Source organism: Pogona vitticeps, chromosome 4 (genome assembly GCF_051106095.1).
Source record: "Pogona vitticeps strain Pit_001003342236 chromosome 4, PviZW2.1, whole genome shotgun sequence".
Lineage (NCBI taxonomy): Eukaryota > Metazoa > Chordata > Lepidosauria > Squamata > Agamidae > Pogona > Pogona vitticeps.
In genome coordinates, this window is record NC_135786.1 from 73007419 (window position 1) to 73028025 (window position 20607).

Sequence of the window (20607 nt, forward strand, 5' to 3'; positions counted from 1 at the left end):
GTTTTTCGTGTGCCTCAGAAGTGGGGCTATCAAAAATCATCTTAGTCAACATTATTTGCAACAATGCATTTTTTAAAAACTAGACTTTTGAGCAGAGCTACTTTGTACCAACCTATTTATCTGCCTCTGTTTCTATGTCCAAGTCTTCAGATGTTAAGAACTGCTAAAGAAACAACTGGGAAGGAAACCTCTATGTCAGCAAGTAACTGTACTACAACATAGTAATCAGCATTTCAGGTTTGGCTAGGTTGATTACTTTGATTCCCAGGTTAATTGCTGGTGCTGGGAAACGAACCAAAGGACAAAACCAATCAGTTTGTTGCTAACTTTTCTTCTGTGAAAGGCTGTCAGATCTGTTATTTTAGTTTAGTGCAAAGCAGAGCATAGGACCAATATCATCTGTAAGAGATAGTGCATTGAAATCAGATGACCTATTTGTTTGTTTGTTCACTTACAGTATTTTTACCCTGCCTTTCCCCATAAAAAGAGCCAAAGGCAGCTGTTATCTTCTTTTACTCTCTTTCCAGAGGGACAGAAAGTTAGAGGCATCTCATGGACCTCTCACCCAGAGTGATGCATGCTGGGACTAGGGGGTTGTCTTCAAGTAGAGTTGTACTTTTCTGTCTGTCCATGCTGATGTTCAGTTGTGCTCCTGGTGCTCAAGAAGCAGTGTTTATAAGCAGTGTGTGAGCATGCTGTTCTACCCCAGCTGCTCTCTGTAGCAATGGCATGCACACAGCTTCCTCAGGACACGGTAGCTGCAGCTGGCAGGAAGGTTTCAATCATCAAATCCTGGTTAGAATCTCTCCCTTTCTATATACTTCAGAGTGAGAATGCTTTGTGAGAGCAGCTTCCTTACAACGAGAGCTGGTCTGGTTGCTTTGAAGATGATCATTCTCAGTGGTGGTAGGCAGAACAATACAGTATGTTTTAAGTACCAATCAGAGAAGTGATGAGGTGAGTTTACCAAAAGGAAGAGAAACAAATCTGATAGCCTCAGCGCAAGATGGGGGAATGGGTATGGATGAAGAAGTCTTCAGGTTTCAACCCCCTGGAGGTATACCTAAGCAAAAGATGGCAGTGACAGCAATGTTTATTGTGAAGCCACCCCTTCCTCCAAGTTGCTTCACAGATACATCCATCTCCCTCTTATTATCTAAGGGACCTGTCTTATTATGATCCTGTATGGATGGTACAGGATCATCATCATCATCATCATCATCTTCTAAGAACTGCAGAGCTGGGAGGGACCCTAATGGATTGTGAAGGAGATACAATGAGGAATTGAACTCCCAACCTCTGGCTCTGTAGCCAGAGACTTAAGCCACTGAGCTATCCCCAGAAGAGGCCCATTTAAAAATATCAACAGTTTTAAAGTCCAGCCTAACAAGTATGCAGGAGAGAGCCTTTTCCTATTTGGTTCCTAGACTATGGAATGCACTCCCATCAGATTTGTGATCTGTTTCCACTCTGACTGATTTTAAGAAGGAAGTAAAAACACATCTTTTTAGACTAGCATATGATATCTTACCTATCAGGCCTTTTAGTGTGTAGCTATACTCTTTGTTGATTTTAATTGTTTTAATGCACTTATTTGATTATAATGGTACCTACAGTGGGGTGGGGTTGATTGATTTCATGATTTTATATTTAAATTTGATTTTACTTGTTTTTATTATTTTGTGAATTTTGTAAGGCATTGTGAGCACTATTTTTTGTGGAAAGGAGGGGTACAAATACAGTGGTGCCTCGCATAGCGATGATAATCGGTGCAGCAAAAATCGCTGCAAAGCAATTTCATCACTATGCGATATTAAAAAGCCCACAGGAATGCATTGTAACCCCTTCAATGCGTTCCTATGGGCTTCAGACTCAACTTTAAGTGAAAATCCTCCATACGGCGGCCATTTTCTCTGCCCCGTAAGCGAAGAATCTGTCCCAGAAAACAGCGGGTGGCCTTTTTTTTTTTTACCCGATGGCCATTTTGGAACTGCTGATCAGCTAAATAAAAAATCATCGCTTTGCGATGATCGGTAAGCGAAACAGGGTACAGATCATCGCAAAACAATTTTCCCCATTTAAAACATCGCAATGCAATCACAAAAGCGATTGCAAAAAGTTTGTTGGTATGCGATTTAATCGTTAAATGGAGCGCCCATTAAGCGATGCACCACTGTATAATAGTAGATAAGTAAAATAAAGTCCATAAAGAAAGCTGACTGCCAAAGAATTGATGCCTTTGAATTGTGGTGCTGGAGGAGGCTCTTGAGAGTCCCCTGGACCGCAAGGAGAACAAACCTATCAATTCTAAAGGAAATCAACCCTGAGTGCTCATTGGAAGGAGAGATCCTGAAGCTGAAGCTCCAATACTTTGGCCATCTCATGAGAAGAAAAGACTCCTTGGAAAAGACCTTGATGTTGGGAAAGTGTGAAGGCAAGAGGAGAAGGGGACGACTGAGGATGAGATGGCTGGACAGTGTCTGCGAAGCAACCAACATGAATTTGACCCAACTCCAGGGAGGCAGTGGAAGATAGGAGGGCCTGGCGTGCTCTGATCCATGAGGTCACGAAGAGTCGGACACGACTAAACGACTAAACAACAAAAAAGTAAAATAAATTACTGTGCTTAAAAGTAGAAGTAAAAGCACCTTCTATTGTCATTTTAAAACAACACCTCAAGTCACACAGGCACTGTGAGCCAAGGGAGTGGCCTGACCCAAGGAGCTATGCATTTCTGTGCACAGGTATGAAAAGGCCTTGAACAAAAAGTGCCAAAGAGCTCTTGAAAACAATTAAGGGTGTGTTAGACATACTTTGGAAACATATTTAACAGGTATGCATGCTGAATGTCATGGCTATTTTTATTGGTAGCTGCCTTTGTTTTTTTTAGAGGTAACTTTGAAAGGAAAGGTGTGCCTCAAGTCAACCGCAACATAAAGGAAGCCTCATTACAGTGTCTGAGCTACCTTCAAAACAATGCCACCTTTTAAGGCGCTGAAGCTAAAGCTCACCATGTCCTTCTTGTGGAGAGGGAGAAAATGTACTCAGGTTTCCAACAGGGTCAACACAACCATTTTCCATATGAAGCACAGGGAGGAGACGGATGGGGGTGGGGGTGCAAATGAATGTGGGAAGGATGGGTTTGGCACAGAAGACTTTTCCTACTCAGCACCACCTTCTCAGCCTGCCTTCTCTTCAGACACTTTTTTGCAATGGCCGAATCTGAGATGGTTCTTGGATCAAGACTTTTGGATGGAAGGTGGCCCATAAAATCCTTGCATGCAATAGGGAAGGTAGGTTACATCCAAGCAGGAAGGAACAGTACAATCAAACAGAAGGTTTACTGAAGGAGTTCCTTAGGTGTTCCAGAATGGCTGGGTGCAGTAGCTTGGTACTGCAGCAGGGCTAATGAATATTCATAAACCTGTCACTATGTCAGTTGGACCAATATCAGGAAAATCGTCTTAACTGTTAGCGCAGTACAATGGAACCCATTACCTCCGGAGGTGGTGAGTGCTCCAGTGCTGGAGGCTTTCAAGAGAAAATTGGACAACTGTCTGTTAGATCTGCTTTGATTTCCTTGCATTGGGCAGAGGGTTGGACTCGGTGGCCTTGTAGGCCCCTCCCAACTCCCTTATTCTACGATTCTGTGATTAGCCAGTAATTATATATTCTGTTGGAAAATTCCTCTCCAGAGATTCAGCCAGAGATCATTTGTCTGGAGATGCCCATGATAAAACCTGAGATCTGACATATCCATGTATGTGCTGATTTTTTTTGTTCTCTCATAGTAGAGCCCATTGCCTCTCCATGTTTCTCAGAAACCTATGTATTAATATTTTCCAGACTTTTGATACCTGATACAACTAAGATATTCCAGCAGAATCCTTCCCTTCCTCTTCCATATGGGACACAGAGACACGATTTCTTCTTCTTCTTTATATATATATAATGTGTACTTAATTTTTCCTTAAATTGAACCCCCAGTATGAGGGACAGGAGTCATTCACAATTTAATTTAAGGCAATTGCAATAACTACAGTACAAAGAGAAAAGAAAGAATTAAAGGATTCCCACAAAAATAGAAATATACGTTTTAGCGTTTCACAAATATATGTATTCTCTCCCTTTTGGAATAGTCTAAGAGCATCCCATTCCCCCCCCCCAGTCAGTCAGCCAGAGTTTAGGAACGGGGGCCATGGTTTCAGAGCCCTGGTAGAGCTGGTGGGATTCTGCCATATCATATGAATGGTGAGCCATAATGTCCAAATCCATTATTATTCCCAGCCTTGGGGTACAAGTGTACAATACCAATATGTGCAGGGAATGGTGGAAACAATTCTTCTTGCTCCTGCCACGGAGAGGCATAGCATAGAAGACACACCCAAGTTGGTGGCCTAATTTTCCAAGGGACCGTTTATCCCTCTCACTGTGCCAATGTAGTTGAACCAACAGAAGAGTAGGGAAAGGAATATATCTACCTCTTTTCTCTGGATAGAAACCTAGGAGACAGGGAACATCTGAATATCTCTTGTGTCAGGATTAATATCCCTGAAAACAATGTGACCTCATCCTGAACAGACATGTATATGATCGTAGTATCTGTGCAAGGCTGTGCGATTTTTCTAAGAATGAGTAGATCTGTAAATCATATTCCATGTAATAATGCATGGTTGCTCTTAATTTCCATGAGAAAATTAATCACTTTATTCTTTTCGTTTGTGAAACAACACTTCAGAGTTTGTAGAGGCATAGTTGTTGTGGGTGGAGTAGATGCTTGAGAGCAAATGTGAACATACAATGCTATGCATACATGCAAAGATATGGATGTGTAAGACAGTAAGGCACAGGAGTGAACTAAGAAAGAAAGAAAGAAAGAAAGAAAGAAAGAAAGAAAGAAAGAAAGAAAGAAAGAAAGAAAGAAAGAAAGAAAGAAAGAAAGAAAGAAAAGGCAAGAGCTTTTTCTGTCTTAGGAGCCTTCTTTCTCTTAAGAATGCAGAACACTTCAAACCAATCCCTTTATTTGACAGGAGTGAAAGTGATTCTGACTCCTATCTCAGGCTCCAGGCACCAAGAAGGCAGAGGTAATAATCTGAATTCAATGCACACAAAACCCTTCTACCTCTAAGAAAATAAGGGCTTCCCATGTTCACTTAACCTCAGTAAACTGCACCTGCTAACAAGCCATTCAGGGAGGGGATCTACAGCATCCTGAGATTAGCTCCCGTTTCACCACAAACTTCAACCTGGTGGATCGAAGCCCCAGATCACTGGAACACAACTGAAGATCTTGTGCAACTGTGGCTACCTTTCCAGGCTACAATTATCTGTTTGCCATTTTGAGAAGGTCATGTGATTTTAGGTTAGATTTCAGAGAAGTTGATATGGCTTTCTACCTCAAAATCAACAGTCTATAGGCAACAAAGCTGTCTGGTTAGCTCAGTGAATCAGAGCACCCAGAGGTCAGCTGTTTATTTCTCCACTGTGCCTGGCAGGAGAAGAACTGGCTCGCGTGGTCTTGGGCAAGCTACATGGCCCCAAAGCACCCCAGAAGAAGGGAATGGAAACTACATTCAAGTATCCACACATAGAAAACCTTGATAAGGATCACTGTATGTCAGAGGTGCCTTGACAGCACATCATTATCATCATTAGCAAACTAATGCCTGCTGCTCTGCCTAGCTTCAGGTCTATCTGTTGAGCCTCTTCTGATGTAAGCCATAGATCCTGCCATCCTCACCATGTTTCTAGAGGTATCTGATTCATTCAAAGCACTCCTAACATAGTGTCTTCACTGCGGCACAGTAATACAAAGAGTACTTATATATGAAGATTGTATTAAATTGATTGTTCTTATAAAGAACTTTAACTACATTGAAAACATCCAGGAAAGCTGCTGATTCCTAAGAAAGCAAAGGACACAATCCAGCAAACATGTGTAGACCCCAGTCAGATATATATTTTGCTCAGCCTGTACACATATATTAAGAAGTAATCCCTAATGCGTTCAGTGGGATTTGCCTTCAGATAGCATTATATATTATTTAATTAAAAAGAAAAATAGGGAGGAAATATTTTGCTCTCATGTCAGCTGAAGGTCCCACAGCCCTCCAGAGCAACATTTTAGAAGGTGAAGGGAGAAAGGAAGACTTGTAAACATGCTGCTTCATGTTCCTTCAGCAAGACCAGAATTCTCCTATGCATTGTTTTGGATCTAACCCATTGCATTTTACTGAGTCAATAGAGATAAACTACTTTAAACACCCAATAGTAATGAAGTATTGTTATTGCTATCATTATTACTATTATTTCAGCGTTTGTGGCATGGATTTCTGTTATAAACGGTCAGTTGTTGATCTTGCACTCGTGGGGCGATGGGAGGGTGTTGCTGCTCTTGCCACACAGCAGTAGGTTGGCTGCAAGCACCTGTCTAACAGCAAATCACTAAGGAAGTCAAACAGCTGATCAACAGTGACAGTAGCAGCAACAGTGCCATTCATTCCTCCAGCTGAAGGAGGAGAGAGTTCAGGCCTCAGTTAAGTTGAAGGAATGGCAGTCCATTCACAGACCTGGGACAGATATCTCTGAGCACAGAGTCTAAAGCAGTGGTGCACTCCTTACTCAATACAGGGCCCAGGACTCTGAGGGGAGCCAGTATTGGGTCTGGTTGTCATATTCACTTTACTTGCTTGGATTATTGAGTATAGGCAGCACGTCCCACTTCAACTCCTGGTTTGTTTGTTTTTCTGACTCCACTTTCTGAAATCTGCTGACAACAGCTACAGCCAAAGAAAATACATATTCACAATGTGCTTATTTGCAAAACATTCCCTTGCTGTCAGCTAGAGCAACAACTACCCTCCCTTAAAAAGAAGCAGCAGTTTCTTTCCAAATATTTAGGAAAGATGTAGATGCACTCAGAAATATTGCTCAATGCACTAGGCATGTGTAAAATAAATGCTTATATTTCTCTGGAAAACAAAAACAATGCACGATGAGGACTCCTATTCCTTTCCCTCCTGCTTATTGATTTCTGACTGCCATTGCAGACATCAAATTGTTTAATTTAGTTATAGCTATTTAATCAATGTAAAGATAAACAGAAAGCATTGAATATGAAGAGCAAAACAGCAAGGAGGGAAAGAAGCATAATAATCCTGTCTAGACAGCCCTGCCCTTCTTGTGTGGAGATGTTCACAGCCCAATTAAATATGTGTGAGACATGTCACTACGAACCACAACTTTCTGGGAGGCAAAGATGAGGCATAGCAAAATATATCTCCAAGGGCTTCTTTCTAAATTGCCCGACCCCTGTCCCTTTCGGAAACCATTCTCCTTCCACCACAACCCTTTTTGTCATTTGTTGACACCTAATGGATTCCCAGAATATCACCACCAGATTAGAATGAACTCTAATATAATTTAATCCTATTTTAAATGACCGAGGGAATTGAGCCACCTGAGGGAATTTCCACTTTTATGGCATGCCCAGATGGCAGCTGCCTACATGCCTTGTTGAAATGAAAATTAAAAACAAGATGAGTTGCCTCATATGAAGACAAACTGCTTAGCTGGGAAGGATGACTAATTTTTGGACAATTCTTGGACAATTCTACTGAATCTTCCTTCTAGCCTACCTTTGTAATTGCTAATTGGATATAGCTCTCCCAGACACAGGGACCTGGTAGAGGGAAGTTGTTATAGCGGACTGAGAGCTAGCAAGACCTGGGATCAAATCCCATTAGTCCGTGTGGTTATTATTTCCTATACCCTCCTTACATGGATGATTTAAGAAGAAAACAGGATAGTCCCAGGTATCTTGCCCTTTGATCTTTGAATAAATAGGTGGGGAAAGTAATCTTTTATGTACCTCCTATATAAATTATATTTCTATAAGGGAACCAACAGTGGAACAAGAATGGGAGCAGATCTCAGGACCTGGCAAAACTCACCCAAGTAGTAGATGTTGGGTGCCATCAAAGGGCAAAAAAAAAAAAAAGTTATATAATCTGCTATTTTATTGCCCAGGATAGGCATAGATCTTTGTGGAATTACTAGCAGAAACAGCAGCCTTATGTGCTGAAATAACTTCCCTGGCTTGGCCTGCATTTTAGAAGGTCAAGACGTGAGTGCATTGGGGACATCATTTCCTCCCTCATGCTTCAGACAGCAAAATATCTGGAGGAGCCTTAGTTAGGTATTTAGGGAAGTGTGAATCCCACCACTGCATAATGTCCTCTTCCCAGTGGGAATCACAAGAACAGTCTAGAAGAAGAACTGGTACTTTTCCTCAAAGGCAGCTGGTGCCCATTTTACTTGGTGGAGTGGAAAACATAGCAGTCAGCGGTGGATGGAACCAGGCAGAGCTAAGAGCAAGAGTGTGCATTTATATATACATACACACAGAGAGAAACCAACATTGACACACAGAAAACAAGGCTAGCTCAGATGCTCTCTCACCCCACCCTATTCCTGCATTCCACAACTCAGCTGAAGAACAAAAAATTCACAACTTGTCCCAATTAGAACTATCCCAACTTACCGTTGCTCCCCTCTGGGTCTGGCTTCAGAGCTGACCTTCTCTCTTCCAATCGCCACTCACCCACACCTCCCACATAGAGTGGGGGTCAGGATGTTACACAATTTGGTCCTTAACTTTTTGCCCCATTTGTCTTAACAGACCAGCCCCTGATGCTTTTCCCCATTACCATCACCACCAAGCCCCCTCCTCCCTTTTCACCAAGAGAATTAATGGTGGGGAACCTGGACTGTAAATTCCTACACAGTGGGATTTCATGTTCTTACGGGTCAATGAGGAGCCAGGTTCCTGGAATGCAGGGTGAATGACAGGATCTGTTTCTGTTTAGTGGAAACTCCCTTCAGGGTAAGAAAAGTCTCTCTAGAATGCTTCCCAAGATGTGGGGGATGGTTAAAGAAACTCCCTCAGGCAAACAGTTCTCAAACAGCTGAGGCAGCTCTCCCTGAGGAGACTATTCCTGGAGACGGTGAACACCACTGTTGGGGAGCACACAACACTAGCAAAACCTTTGGCCATTATAGCCACTCAAATAAAGCCCAAGGAAGACCACGTTGACTTACTACCTTTTATAATTGTAGTCCAAAATGTAACTTTTCCCTGCAGGTTTTTGCACGTGGCTTGGGTTCAAAACATAAAGTGCAATTCCCCAATCCCAACCTTGTTGGTGATATATAGTACCAAACACATAACAAAAAAAAAGCTTGGATCAGTTTTTCTTCTTTTCATGGTAGCAGCTCATACAGAAATCATCATCATTGTGTGCCATCAACTCAATTCTGCCTCACGGCAACTCTTTTCAGGGTTTTCTAGGTAGCAAATACTCAGAAGCAGTTTGCCGCTCCCTTCTTCTTGGGGTGCTCTGGGACTGTGCAGCTTGCCCAAGGTCATGTAGGCAGAATCTTCTGGGATGCATAGTGGGATTTGAACTCCAAGCCTCTGGAATAACTAACTCACTGAGATAAAATAGCCAAATATTGTGATCCTGGAGAGTTAGTTTTAATAATAATAATAATAATAATAATAATAATAATAATAATAATAATAATAATAATAATAATAATAATAATAATAATAATAATAATAATAATAATAATAATAAAAAACAGGTCTATGATCACGAAGTACAAAAAATGTTTTTAAATGATAGGAGAATGTATGTTTGATGACATGACTTCCATTTTATTAGGGCTCCAGTATAGGAATGATAGGCTATTCCAGCATCATACATGCTAAGAAATTTATTAGAGGTGTAGTGGATGTAGTGAAAAAGACCTGGGTTAAAATCCCTACTCAGCAATGGAAGCTCGTGGGGAAGGGAGGGATGGAATAAGTGAAAACTACTCTTTAAATATCTCAGTTGCCTTGGAAGTCCTATTGGTGTCACTGTACATCGGATCCAACTAGACAACACATAACAAGCTTTTCTGGACTTCTCATTGTGAAAGCCAAACCCTACAGTTAATACTGTATTTATAAAGAGATTACTTTCTTTTTATGATTTCCACTTTTTTTATGGACAAAAACTGTGTGTTAAATAGCTCTCTGTATGTTATGTAGTCAATTTAGAACTGACTTACAACAATCTTAATAAGGCTTTTGAGGCGAGATGTTAAGGAGTGGTTTTTATCAGTTTTACACCCTACCCCCTCCCTGAGAGTTTCCATAGCCAAGCAGGGATTTGAACCCAGGTCTCCTGAGTCCTATTCCATCATTCTGACACTGGGTATCTAAAATCAACAGCTGAAGTCCCCTGCCCCCAGCTTAGTATGGCAATGCAGAGGGGTGAAAACTTCGACCTCACTGCATACAATTTCCCACTGCCAATTTAGGATAATATTTCATGCTATTTGCTGAATTGGATTTCAGTCCACAGCAGCTTATGTCTGACTAAATGTCAGTCTTTTAAAATCCATCAGAACTATTTGCTGTAGTTTTCCCATGCACCTGTCAAGAGAACCTATGCCTGTAACAAACCATTTTCTAAAATCACAGGACTTTTTAATTTTATCTTAAGTAACTGTTTGAAATATCACCTGACATTAACAGCACCATGATAAGGATTATTTAATCCTTAATGTTTTGCAATTACTATACTGTACAGTATACCCATGTGCAAAAAATGTTGCATCTATTCCATTTCTGGATTTCTTTATAGCCTGTATCATAATGCCACATGAGATTTGCCAGAAACAAGAGCTGGTGGCCTCCTCTCCCTCCCACCCCCAAATGGATCTGTTTGTTCCTGGACATCAAGTGAGTTGGCAAGTACCTAGTATTTCCTACATTTGGGGACATTCAAACAACATTTTTCTTGGCTTAGAGAAACTCGCTGAAATGGTTTGGAATTCCTCCTTGAAACTTGCCCTGGAATTCTTTTGGACTATGCTTTCACATGGATATTTCTATTGAAGGCCAACTATAAAAGTGTTAAGAAGCTGAAAGTCTTTAAAGTGGGAGTGGTACAACAGGGAGGTTCATAATTCCTGGAAATGTCAAATGTGCATAGGCACACTGCGATTAAATCAGGGCAGTCCATTTAACAATGACATGAAAATTTTAGAACTGTAAAATTATTCTTTCCCATCAGGACTGTATTTAAGAGTTATGGGTTTACCTTTCCAGGTATTGCTCCTTGTTTTGCTAGCTGGCACTTGTCGATTAGCTAACTTCCAAGCCACACCCAGCTATGTTGTGTATGTTACTTCTCCTACACATGGTCAAAATCAAGTTACCTTCCGGGTTGCTTATGTCAGCACTATATACACACCCAGTGAAGTACATGATCCTCCCAGACCTCTTTGTTTGGTAACTAGTGGTAGAAATGTACACATCTATTAATAGTATGCAAATAGATGTATGCTGACATTGCACCTCTAAGGACGTACAAGGGGAAGACATTCATAAGGAATATTCCTTTCTGACTTTGTGGTTCTGCTTCTTGAAGGAAGGCAGAGTGGTGCTGATCATCCAACCAGCTTACTTCCTAGCCCAAAAGTTTCTGAGGGGAGTTTGTTATCAGGAGGAATTACTTTTAAGTGCTTATCTTGTAAATTATATCTTTGATGAATTAGGATTTTTTTTAAAAAAAGCAACTATCAGTTTCTTTTAGTGAACACATTTCTTCCATCTGTTTCTGTACCGAGTATTTACATGACAAGCAAAAAATTATGAACTGATTTATTTTCTCCACTGCATCTCCATCCAAGGAAGAAATCAACCTATTGCACGTGTTTTTCATGATAACCCATTTTCTACAAAAAATAAGTGGAAACTCTTTATTAGTGTAAGGTTATGGATTTCTGTTCAGCTGGATATCCCTCTCTTGCTTCTTTGGGTTTTAAAACTGTTATTGACTTTTAAGAGTTAATACTGTATACTAGGTTTCTTTTAATTCTGTAAGCCGCCTTAGATCCTTTAGGAGAAAAGCAGCATATATATATTTTAAATAAACAAATAAATATTGCTAGAATTATTTTTTAAAAGAGTGGCTCCTTTTTCCTGTAATGATACTTTTTTAGTTTTTAAAATATGTAGTCATTCAAGCACAGCAACTTTGGTGTCACAAAGCCACATTTTGTAGATCCACGTGTATTCTAGTAACCCCAACTGGCAAATGCTCTTCAGCATTTCTGGTAAGAATTCTCCTCTACCCCATGCCATGAGAGAACACTGGGATCCTGCAGACTTTGGGAAAGTCTTTTAGACTTCAATGCCCATGAACCCCTACACATAAGGGCCAGTGCCCATGTTAACTGAAGGATTATAGGCACTGTAGTCTTAAAAAAAACTTTTCCAAGCTCCTGTGTCTACAAAGCCTGTGTTCTGTAATTAGTCACAAGTCCTTTGAGAAACTTGAAGAGACAAATGACTTACATTTCTCAAACTAGATCGGTTTCATTAGTGCCAGTTCTCATGAATTTTAGTAGCACTTTGTTCCTGATGTTTCCCCCTCTCGTGTGTTGCAAAGCTGGTTTACTTACAATGAAACAAAAAACACTAAAAGAGGGGAAAAAACACAAATTTGTTGAAAGAGTAATAGAATGATTTTATTGGACAACATGAACAGAGAGCATTTTTTAAATCTAAGAGTTAACAAAAACATAAAGGTGACAAATCTGCAGGTGAAGGTTCCCTTTTTGAAAACTTTTCCCTATCTTCAAGGCAAGTCATCAAGAACATTTGCTTAACATAGAGCACCTAAGATAGAAAACAGCCAAATATATTTGACAGATGTCACAGTACAAGGGATACAAAATAATCCATTTGTTCTTCCTACTTTTCTTTTTTTTTCTGTGAACACTATGCCAGTCACTCCTTGCAGAACAGATAATGAAAGCTGCAACTTAAATTGGCCCAAACAGGCAGAAACTATATTGGAGGTTTTTACCCCCACCACATAGGGACATTTACACATCCTCTTGTATTCCAGTTGTAAGAGACAGAGTAGAATCTTACTGCACCAAGACAAAGAGCTCTGTTATAACAGGAGTACAACTTCTTTTCCTTAGGACAAATTAAAATTCTGTAACATACTAACCCAGTGTGGAAGTTATAGAAGAGCTTAGTTTCCCACCCCCCCACTTACAGTATTAGTAAACAGTTTTCATATCTAACAACAAGTTGATCATGTATATGCCTGACCACATAATCTTATGTTTGTCTACTCAAAAGTAAGCCCCACCAAGTTCAAGGAGACTTACATCTAGGTAAGACTATACAGGACTGCAGCTTTAATGGCACTTATCAAAGAAAGTGGGTGAAATATTAATCATGTTTTCTTAAATATGATCTACCCTTTCTTCATTTCGTATTCAGAATAAAACATAAAAAATTATATACTTTATTACAAATGGAAAAAACTCAAGGTTGCTAAAAAAATCTCTTATTTACAAACAATACTGGGCAGAACCCACACAAACATAAAAATAACTTATAAAGTCATGAAGTAGTTTTACTTGACATTAATTGGCTGTCATAAAATAAAAAAGTATATGTACATACACAATTTGATTCAAAGGCAGGCAGCATAGTTCAGCTTCTGTTCCTAGCCTCCCACAAACTCCCTCCCCATTCTCTCTCTTTTTAAGGAGTACTAAGAGAAAGCAATCTGCAGTGTCTACTGCAGTTTAACCTTTAATACTGAATGATCTTTGAATGTTAGGTCCATGCAGGTCTTGGTCAATGTTAAAAAAAAAAAAAAAAAAAAAAAGAAAACCCAGGGCTTCCAACATGCCTCATCTGAGCAAGAACAGCACTTGGGAGAGCTGTATTACTTTCAGCTGGTATGCCACCACCTCAGACCAAAAGGCATACCACTCTCTCCATGCATGCACTGGAGGTGGTAGTGGTGGGAGAAGCCTTTTCCTCCTGCTGCTCCTTCCCAAGTGAGCTTTCCACCTCCCAGCTTCTTTTGCTCAATTTCCTCCCTATCACAGAGTTACTTTTCAGTCTCTTCAAAAAGTTTGCAACTGCTGTGTGAGCATGAGCTGGCACCCACTGTTGACATGATTCATGACCTTCTGCTTCAGCTGTGCAACCTGTTCTCGCAGCATGTTGGCAGTGGATGCAAGTTCTGAGTTCTGGGCTTTCAAAGTTTTCACTTTTTCTTCCAACCTGGCAATCCGCTCCAACTTTCTTTTCCGGCACTTGGAGGCTGCGATTCGGTTTCTCATGCGCTTCCTCTCTGCCTTGATCCTCTCCTGGGATTCCATGTCAATAGGAGAGAGGGGAGGAGTCTCCCCAGGCATTTCTGGGACAGTCTGAGGCTCTTCCTTCAGAGCTTGAAGGCGTGGATGCTGCACTGGCATCTGGGGGTTCAGATGATGTTGTGGAGGGTAGCCTAGGTTGCTCGCATTATAGGTAGGTGCTGTACTGAGTGTGTTTGGGTTGAAATTGCTGAGGTTGGCATAGACTGGAGGCTCACTGTGCAAGCTGGCACTGAAGCCATTGTTTCCTGCCATGGAAGAGACAGGGGTCATGCCTGTGTTTGCTGGCTGGGCAGCAGAGGTAACACTTGGCATAGTGTTCTGATTGTGTAGCTCGGCAAGAGCCCTGACAAAGCCTTCAGCGAAGCCTTCTTGTTCATCAGTGACATTTTTAGGACAGAGGAATTGGGTTGGGGTTGGTGTGGTAGTGATCAGTCCATTGCCAGACTGGATAATTAGCCTTTCAAGTTCAGGAGAAGCCAGTTTGAGAAGGCCCACATCTGGAGAGGTCAGGATATCAGCATTCTTGTTTCTCAGGTGTGGCTTGAGGCTGCTGGAGGGGTCAGACAAGTTGAGTGTCATGTTCTGTTTCAGAACCTTGGGATTGTTATATCCATAAGTACCACTTTCTGGCTGGACAAAGGTAGCACTCATGGAATCGTCGTAGAATGTAGGTTCCATCTTTGCAGTCATAGAATACAGTCCACAGGTCCTGTCCTGTTCAGAGCCAAGAAACAAACCAAGGGGGGAAAGAGAGCTGCTATTCCTCACCCCTTCAAAAAGTTAACACGAAAAAGAGTCCGACCTTTATAGACAACTGCGATGTTCACAAGAACAGCGGCAGCCAAACTCTTTCAACAATGAAAAAGCGGATCGATTCAAGTCTTGCCTTTTCGCCACAAGGCATGGGCTTGTCAGTCCCACTCCTCAAACTTTTCGCAGAAACGGAGAGTTTTGGACTCGACCCGCGGAGGAGCTTTCAGCTGCGACGCTTCAGCAGGACCATCGAGGCGGAAAAATAAAACAAAACAAAAAAGAGGAGAAAGCAATAAATAAGTCCAGCGAAGTCTTCGCTCGGCGGCCGAAAGGGACCCGGGCGCGAAGGCGAGCGCGCACACCCCTCGGAGCCGCTCTCGCCTCCCTTCTCGCTCCGGGAAGGGGACGGGCGCCCAGCGACTGTGGCTTCGGCCACCCCCCCACCCCTCGTGGGAGGGTCCTGCGTGGCGCCCGAGCGCTGCTTGGCCGAGGCTCCCGAGACCCTTGTTGTGCCGAGTCCGCTCCGCTCTCCTCGGTGGGCCGGGGCGGCTGTCCAGGGGAAGCCGCTCTCACTCCAGCCCGGTCCGGCTCCTTTGGGTGGGTCGCTGGGTGGGAGAGAGAGAGAGAAGGCAAAGAGTTCCCACAAACTCGTGGCGTCCCAAGTTTCGCTCAGCAAAGGCGGGGCCGAGGCGACGCGCCGGAACTCCACAACTTCAGCGGCTTCGGGACGACGAAGCGGGAACCCCCGGCGGGCACTTTGTGGGCTGCTCCGGTGGGTCGTCAGCCTTCCCGCTCTGGGGACCCCGAAGCCCAGCCCAGTTCAGCCAGAGGCGACTCTGTTCACACAACCAGGGCGCACGTCTTCTTGCTCTCTCTCGCAACCACAGGTTTTTTTCCCCAGCGCCGGCCCGAGTCGCTCTGTCGAGTCCCTGTCGGCGTCTGGAAGCGGAAACCAGTTGCTACGGCCGCGGGGTTCTGCTCGGTGCCGCTCGGTACCCAGGAACAGCGCTGCCGCGGTGTCGTGAAGCCGCCCTGAGACACCCGTTCGCCTGCCGTCCCTTCTATCCCACTCTGAGCTCTTTCCCAGCGTGGAGCCCAACACTTATCAGCGAGCAGTAACCCACTAAAAATAGCCCATGATGTCACCCCGGCGCCTTCCTATTGGCTGGAGCCGCCCCTCCAGGGGGAGGAGGCGGGTGGCTGGCCCTGCCTGTTGCAAAGGCGCCCGTCTCCATAGCCACCCCACCCCGAGAAGTTTTTCAGCCTCCTTTTTCGCGGGGCATTATGGGATGAGGTAATGCCTGGGCTCCGTTGCAGGGCATTGTGGGCTGACGTATTGTTTTTGAATATCTGGTTACCCGCTTAAGAGCTTTGGCGGGGTTGGACGAGCCGGGCAGGGGAGGGCCGACGGCGAAGGGCGGGCGCGCGCGAGGGGGGGGGGCAGGAGAAAGGCTGTCTCGCCTGGGGAACGTACCAAACGGCGAAAGGAGGAGGAGGAGGAGGGATACGTCGAAGGAACTTTTTATTCGCCCGGCTTCGCGAGGAGGGGAGGCAAATGCCAGTTGCGGGAAGGAAACTCGTGGTTTGTTCCTGAAGGACGCCCGTGGATTGGGCTAATCGGGATTTCGATTCGCCCTAAGTAGCTTTCTGAGAAATCTCCCCCCCCTCCCGCTCACTTGATCGTTAATCGAGTCCTTAAGGTGGAATATTGAGTTGCTGTATCATGAGGGCCCATGGATCCCCCGGAGGGAGGGGGGAAAGGGGGTGTGATGGGCTGACTCTCACGTGACGGCCCAGCCCCCGCCTTCTCTTTCCTCTCACTCCCCCCCTCCTCCTTCCCGCGCCGGGCCGGCCTGGTGGCTCTCGGCTTTAAGAGGAGCTTCCAGGCAGGAAAAAGGAGGGGGAGGGGGGGTGGAGGAAGAGGCTCCGGGAGCAGCCCCGGAGGGGGCCTGTACGTTTTTTTCACTTCGAAAGATGTCCCGTCAAGCATCGGAAGGACTTCCTACTTAAACATAGGGAGAAGGAGGGAATGCGTCGGGAGTTCCGTGGGACTTCTGCCCCGCGTAACTCCCTGGGACGTGATTTTAGATCAGCAATTCCCGCAGATGGGGTGGGGGGCGGCGGCGGCGGTCTCTAGTTAAACCACACGCTTTCAATATTAAATGCTCCCCACTCCGCCCGGAGTTCTTCCACCCCGATGCTTTCCCCCCCCCCGGCAAACTTGACGTCGCTTCGGGGTTAAGAAATGCTGAACAGGGGAGATGATGGCTCAGAAAGTGGGATATTTTTTTTTCTGCCTCATCGATTTCTCCGCTTGCTGGGCTTCATCCCTTTGTGGCCCCGTCGGAGCCCTGTCGACCCCTTCATGTAGGGCAGGATAAGGTGGCTTTATTTAGGTGGGCCATTAAAACGCCTCGAGGGGGGGGGGTCCTTAACGCTTGAGAAGGCGCGTCACTGCCTTTTTCCTCATGTCTTTAGATTGGCTTTTTTTTTTTAAAAGTCGGTTTCCCTCCCCTCCCGGCAACTTGGCGCTTGCGTTCAAAAATCGTCACGGTTTGGCTCGCTCCCGCCAATAACTTGCTAACGCTTTGCTTCGCGCGAGGATCTCCCTTCAGGGGGGGGATCGATGCCGCCTCCCCGTAGACACGTGTGATCCGAGAGTAGAAAGAAAGAGTCTGGTTTCCACGGCTTGGGTAAAAAGGCGAGTTCTCTGGCGGGGCCGCCAGTTGCCATCGCTGAGCCGTGCTGGGTTTTGTGCTTTTTCTCTCGCCAAGAGTCCGTTGGAGCCCCAGCGCCGAAGAAGGACGAGTTTATTCAAAACCCATCGTAACGCGCTCCTAAGGCAGCGAGCGCTCAACGCCTTGGGGAAATAGGCGCCATTCAGCAGAATTGAGTTTTACCTGAGGGAAAGTTTTCAGGATTGTTGCTGGTCCATTTATGGGTACTTAAATTCCACCGGACTCTGGGGGACTTTCGGGTAGAAGTGCATAGGACTCGCAATATGACGAAACTGTCATTTTACTGTTGCTTCTTGAGGGAAAAGATAGACAGTATCCAGTTTCCAAAAGTCTTAGGAAGAAAGCGGTTTTAAGACAGGGCAGCATGTTTAAAACAGTTGTACTTTTCCAAGTGGAAGCCATGCTAATCTGTGCAAGCATATCAGACAAGAAGCAAGCAGAACAAAAATGCCCAATAAAAACCAAACTGCTATATTTTAATGTGAGCTTTGGTGGATCAAGTCTCGCTCTTATGTCTAAGGAAGGGGGCTTGATGCACGAAAGCTCCTATTAAAATATGCGAGTTAGTCTCTAAGGTGCTAAAATGTTTTTTGTTTGATTTCTTGTCTGTTATGATTAGAATAGAAGGCCAAGCTCATCCAACAAGTGAAGGCCACTGGTCCAAGGCAGTAAATAGCCCAAGTTTTTAATGTTCACATTCAAATATATGGTATTGCCCCCTCACCATACAGGAGAAGTAAACATGTTCAATTTTAGGTTAGAAAGAAAACTCACTACGCTTAGGAAGCCTGATTCCAAAAGGGAGTTTTGGTACCCCGGTTTTCATTTGAGGATTAATATTAATCTAGTAATATGCAGTACAATCCTATGCACTGAGTAAGTTCCTCTGTATCCTTTTATTATTCATCTATTTTTATTTTATTGATAATAATACAAAGTAATATGACAACTAAAGAGACAAAAAAAACAAAAGAACATTCAACTAACATAAAAAGAACAAATTTAAATCAAAATACACAAAACAATCCATCCCATGCTTCCCACCACCTTCAGGGCTAATTTACTTATTTGTTTTTCTTTATATTTAATACATGCCCCAGTTTCTCTCCAGAAATATAATGGTTCTCATCCAGTGGTATAACCTTTACCTTTCTCAAACACATGCACTAAAAATAAATTCCAGATATCTTTAAAATCATTTATATTCAATTAAGTTTCTCTGTGTTCTGTGGAATTTACTCCCATGTCCCTTATACACAGGAGTTTTGAATGGCACCTAAAGAGCAAGAGCTCTGAGGTGAGAGAGGGAGGCATGACTAGTCATCCCAGTGGTTTCCAGTAGAGTTGTGGGAAGCTCTGAATACAGGGCAAACAAACAGAGCCCTAAAGCCATTCTGGCTGTGGGATTCTTGGAGTCAGTAAAAAAAAAACACCCAAGTAATTCACAAAGGCTTTCACGGCCAGGATGTAATGGTTGTTGTGGGTTTTTTGGGCTCTTTGGCCGTGTTCTGAAGGTTGTTCTTCCTAATGTTTCGCCAGTCTCTGTGGCCGGCATCTTCAGAGGACAGCACTCTGAAGATGCCGGCCACAGAGACTGGCGAAACGTTAGGAAGAACAACCTTCAGAACACAGCCAAAGAGCCCGAAAAACCCACAACAACCAAACCCAAGTAATTTTTGCCATATCTTTGCTTTTTTCCTGAAAGGCTTCTTTCTGGATTGAATGTATGTGGTCCCAGAATTGGTGAAAGTAATTTCCTTCCCACTGAAAATATGGAGGGGAAATGAGAAAGAAACACTGGAAAATCTTGCCAGGGAAAGTCAGAGCCATAGCTATCAGGACCTGGGGTAGCTTTATAAAAGGTGGATTATCTACCTACCATACTGCCAGGTAAGATTGATCTGCCACCAGCGAATTATCCATTGAAATGAGTAGGATTTACCTGTTATAAGTATGCAGATCATTGCATTGTCAAAGATGTAATATCTGGCCCATCAAAAAAAAAACTTTATGGTACATGGGAATAAAAAGCAATTGGACAATCCCCTTGTTAGGACCACCCAAAATGCTGCAAAAATGTACAGCAGCACTCTTCATCAGAGTAGATGACCTCAAAAGGTGTAATTATCCCCCACTTTTTTGATCCTTCTAAATAGGGCAAGGAGGACAATTATGTTTTATATAAAAAAATCCATTATGAATACCCCCTGCCCAAAAAGCTCAGGTGGGTACCTGTAATGAATAAAGGTCTCTTCCAGTATAAAATAGGATACATCCATAGAAGGAAAGTTGTTTATTAAATTAGTTTAGCTTGTGCTTCAGCATTCCTTCATTGAAGAGATTAAAATATTGGTCCGCCATTCAAATGGATACAGTATAATGTGGACTGTGTTGGAATTCTCTCCCTTAAAGTGTTGGCAGATGAGCAAGGAGATAGAATGATGCAAATAAAAGAATGAAGTTGTGCATACAATTCTCATTAGCCTCCAACTACAATTGTAATTGTAATAAAAATAAATGTGGTGTGCCTTGATTTTCAATATGTCATCCTAGATTAATATTTTTGTTTCCTTTAGAGTAGATGCCCATATTTTAAAGGCATTATCAATTAAATCTGTAAAATTTTATTTCTCAGACCAAGTGGTTGTGTAAATCACTGGCAAAGAAATTAAAATAGATGCCCGGAAGTGTACTCAGTGTGGTGTAGTGACAGAGCCCTGGGTTCGAATCCTCATTCAGTCTCCTGACTCGGGGTACTGGGTTTGAATCATCATTCAGGCATGGAAACTCACTTGGTGGGGGAATGGAACTAGTTAAACCACCCTTTCAATATTTCACTTATGTTGAAAGCCCTGCTAGGGTTGCTATG

The 20607-nt window shown here is 43.2% G+C and overlaps 1 protein-coding gene across 1 annotated transcript; it reads right to left on the reverse strand.

Moving 5' to 3' along the window:
- Positions 1 to 12559: 12559 nt before the first annotated feature.
- JUN (Jun proto-oncogene, AP-1 transcription factor subunit) lies at positions 12560 to 15033 on the reverse strand. Its single transcript, XM_020789866.3, has one exon. The coding sequence runs from the start codon at positions 14935 to 14937 to the stop codon at positions 13993 to 13995; it is 945 nt and encodes a 314-aa protein (XP_020645525.1). The 5' UTR covers positions 14938 to 15033; the 3' UTR covers positions 12560 to 13992.
- Positions 15034 to 20607: the final 5574 nt, after the last annotated feature.

Bases quoted from the DNA above. Each gene is read 5' to 3' on its own strand.
- JUN (XM_020789866.3), bottom strand. From the start codon at position 14,937: ATGACTGCAAAGATGGAACCTACATTCTACGACGATTCCATGAGTGCT.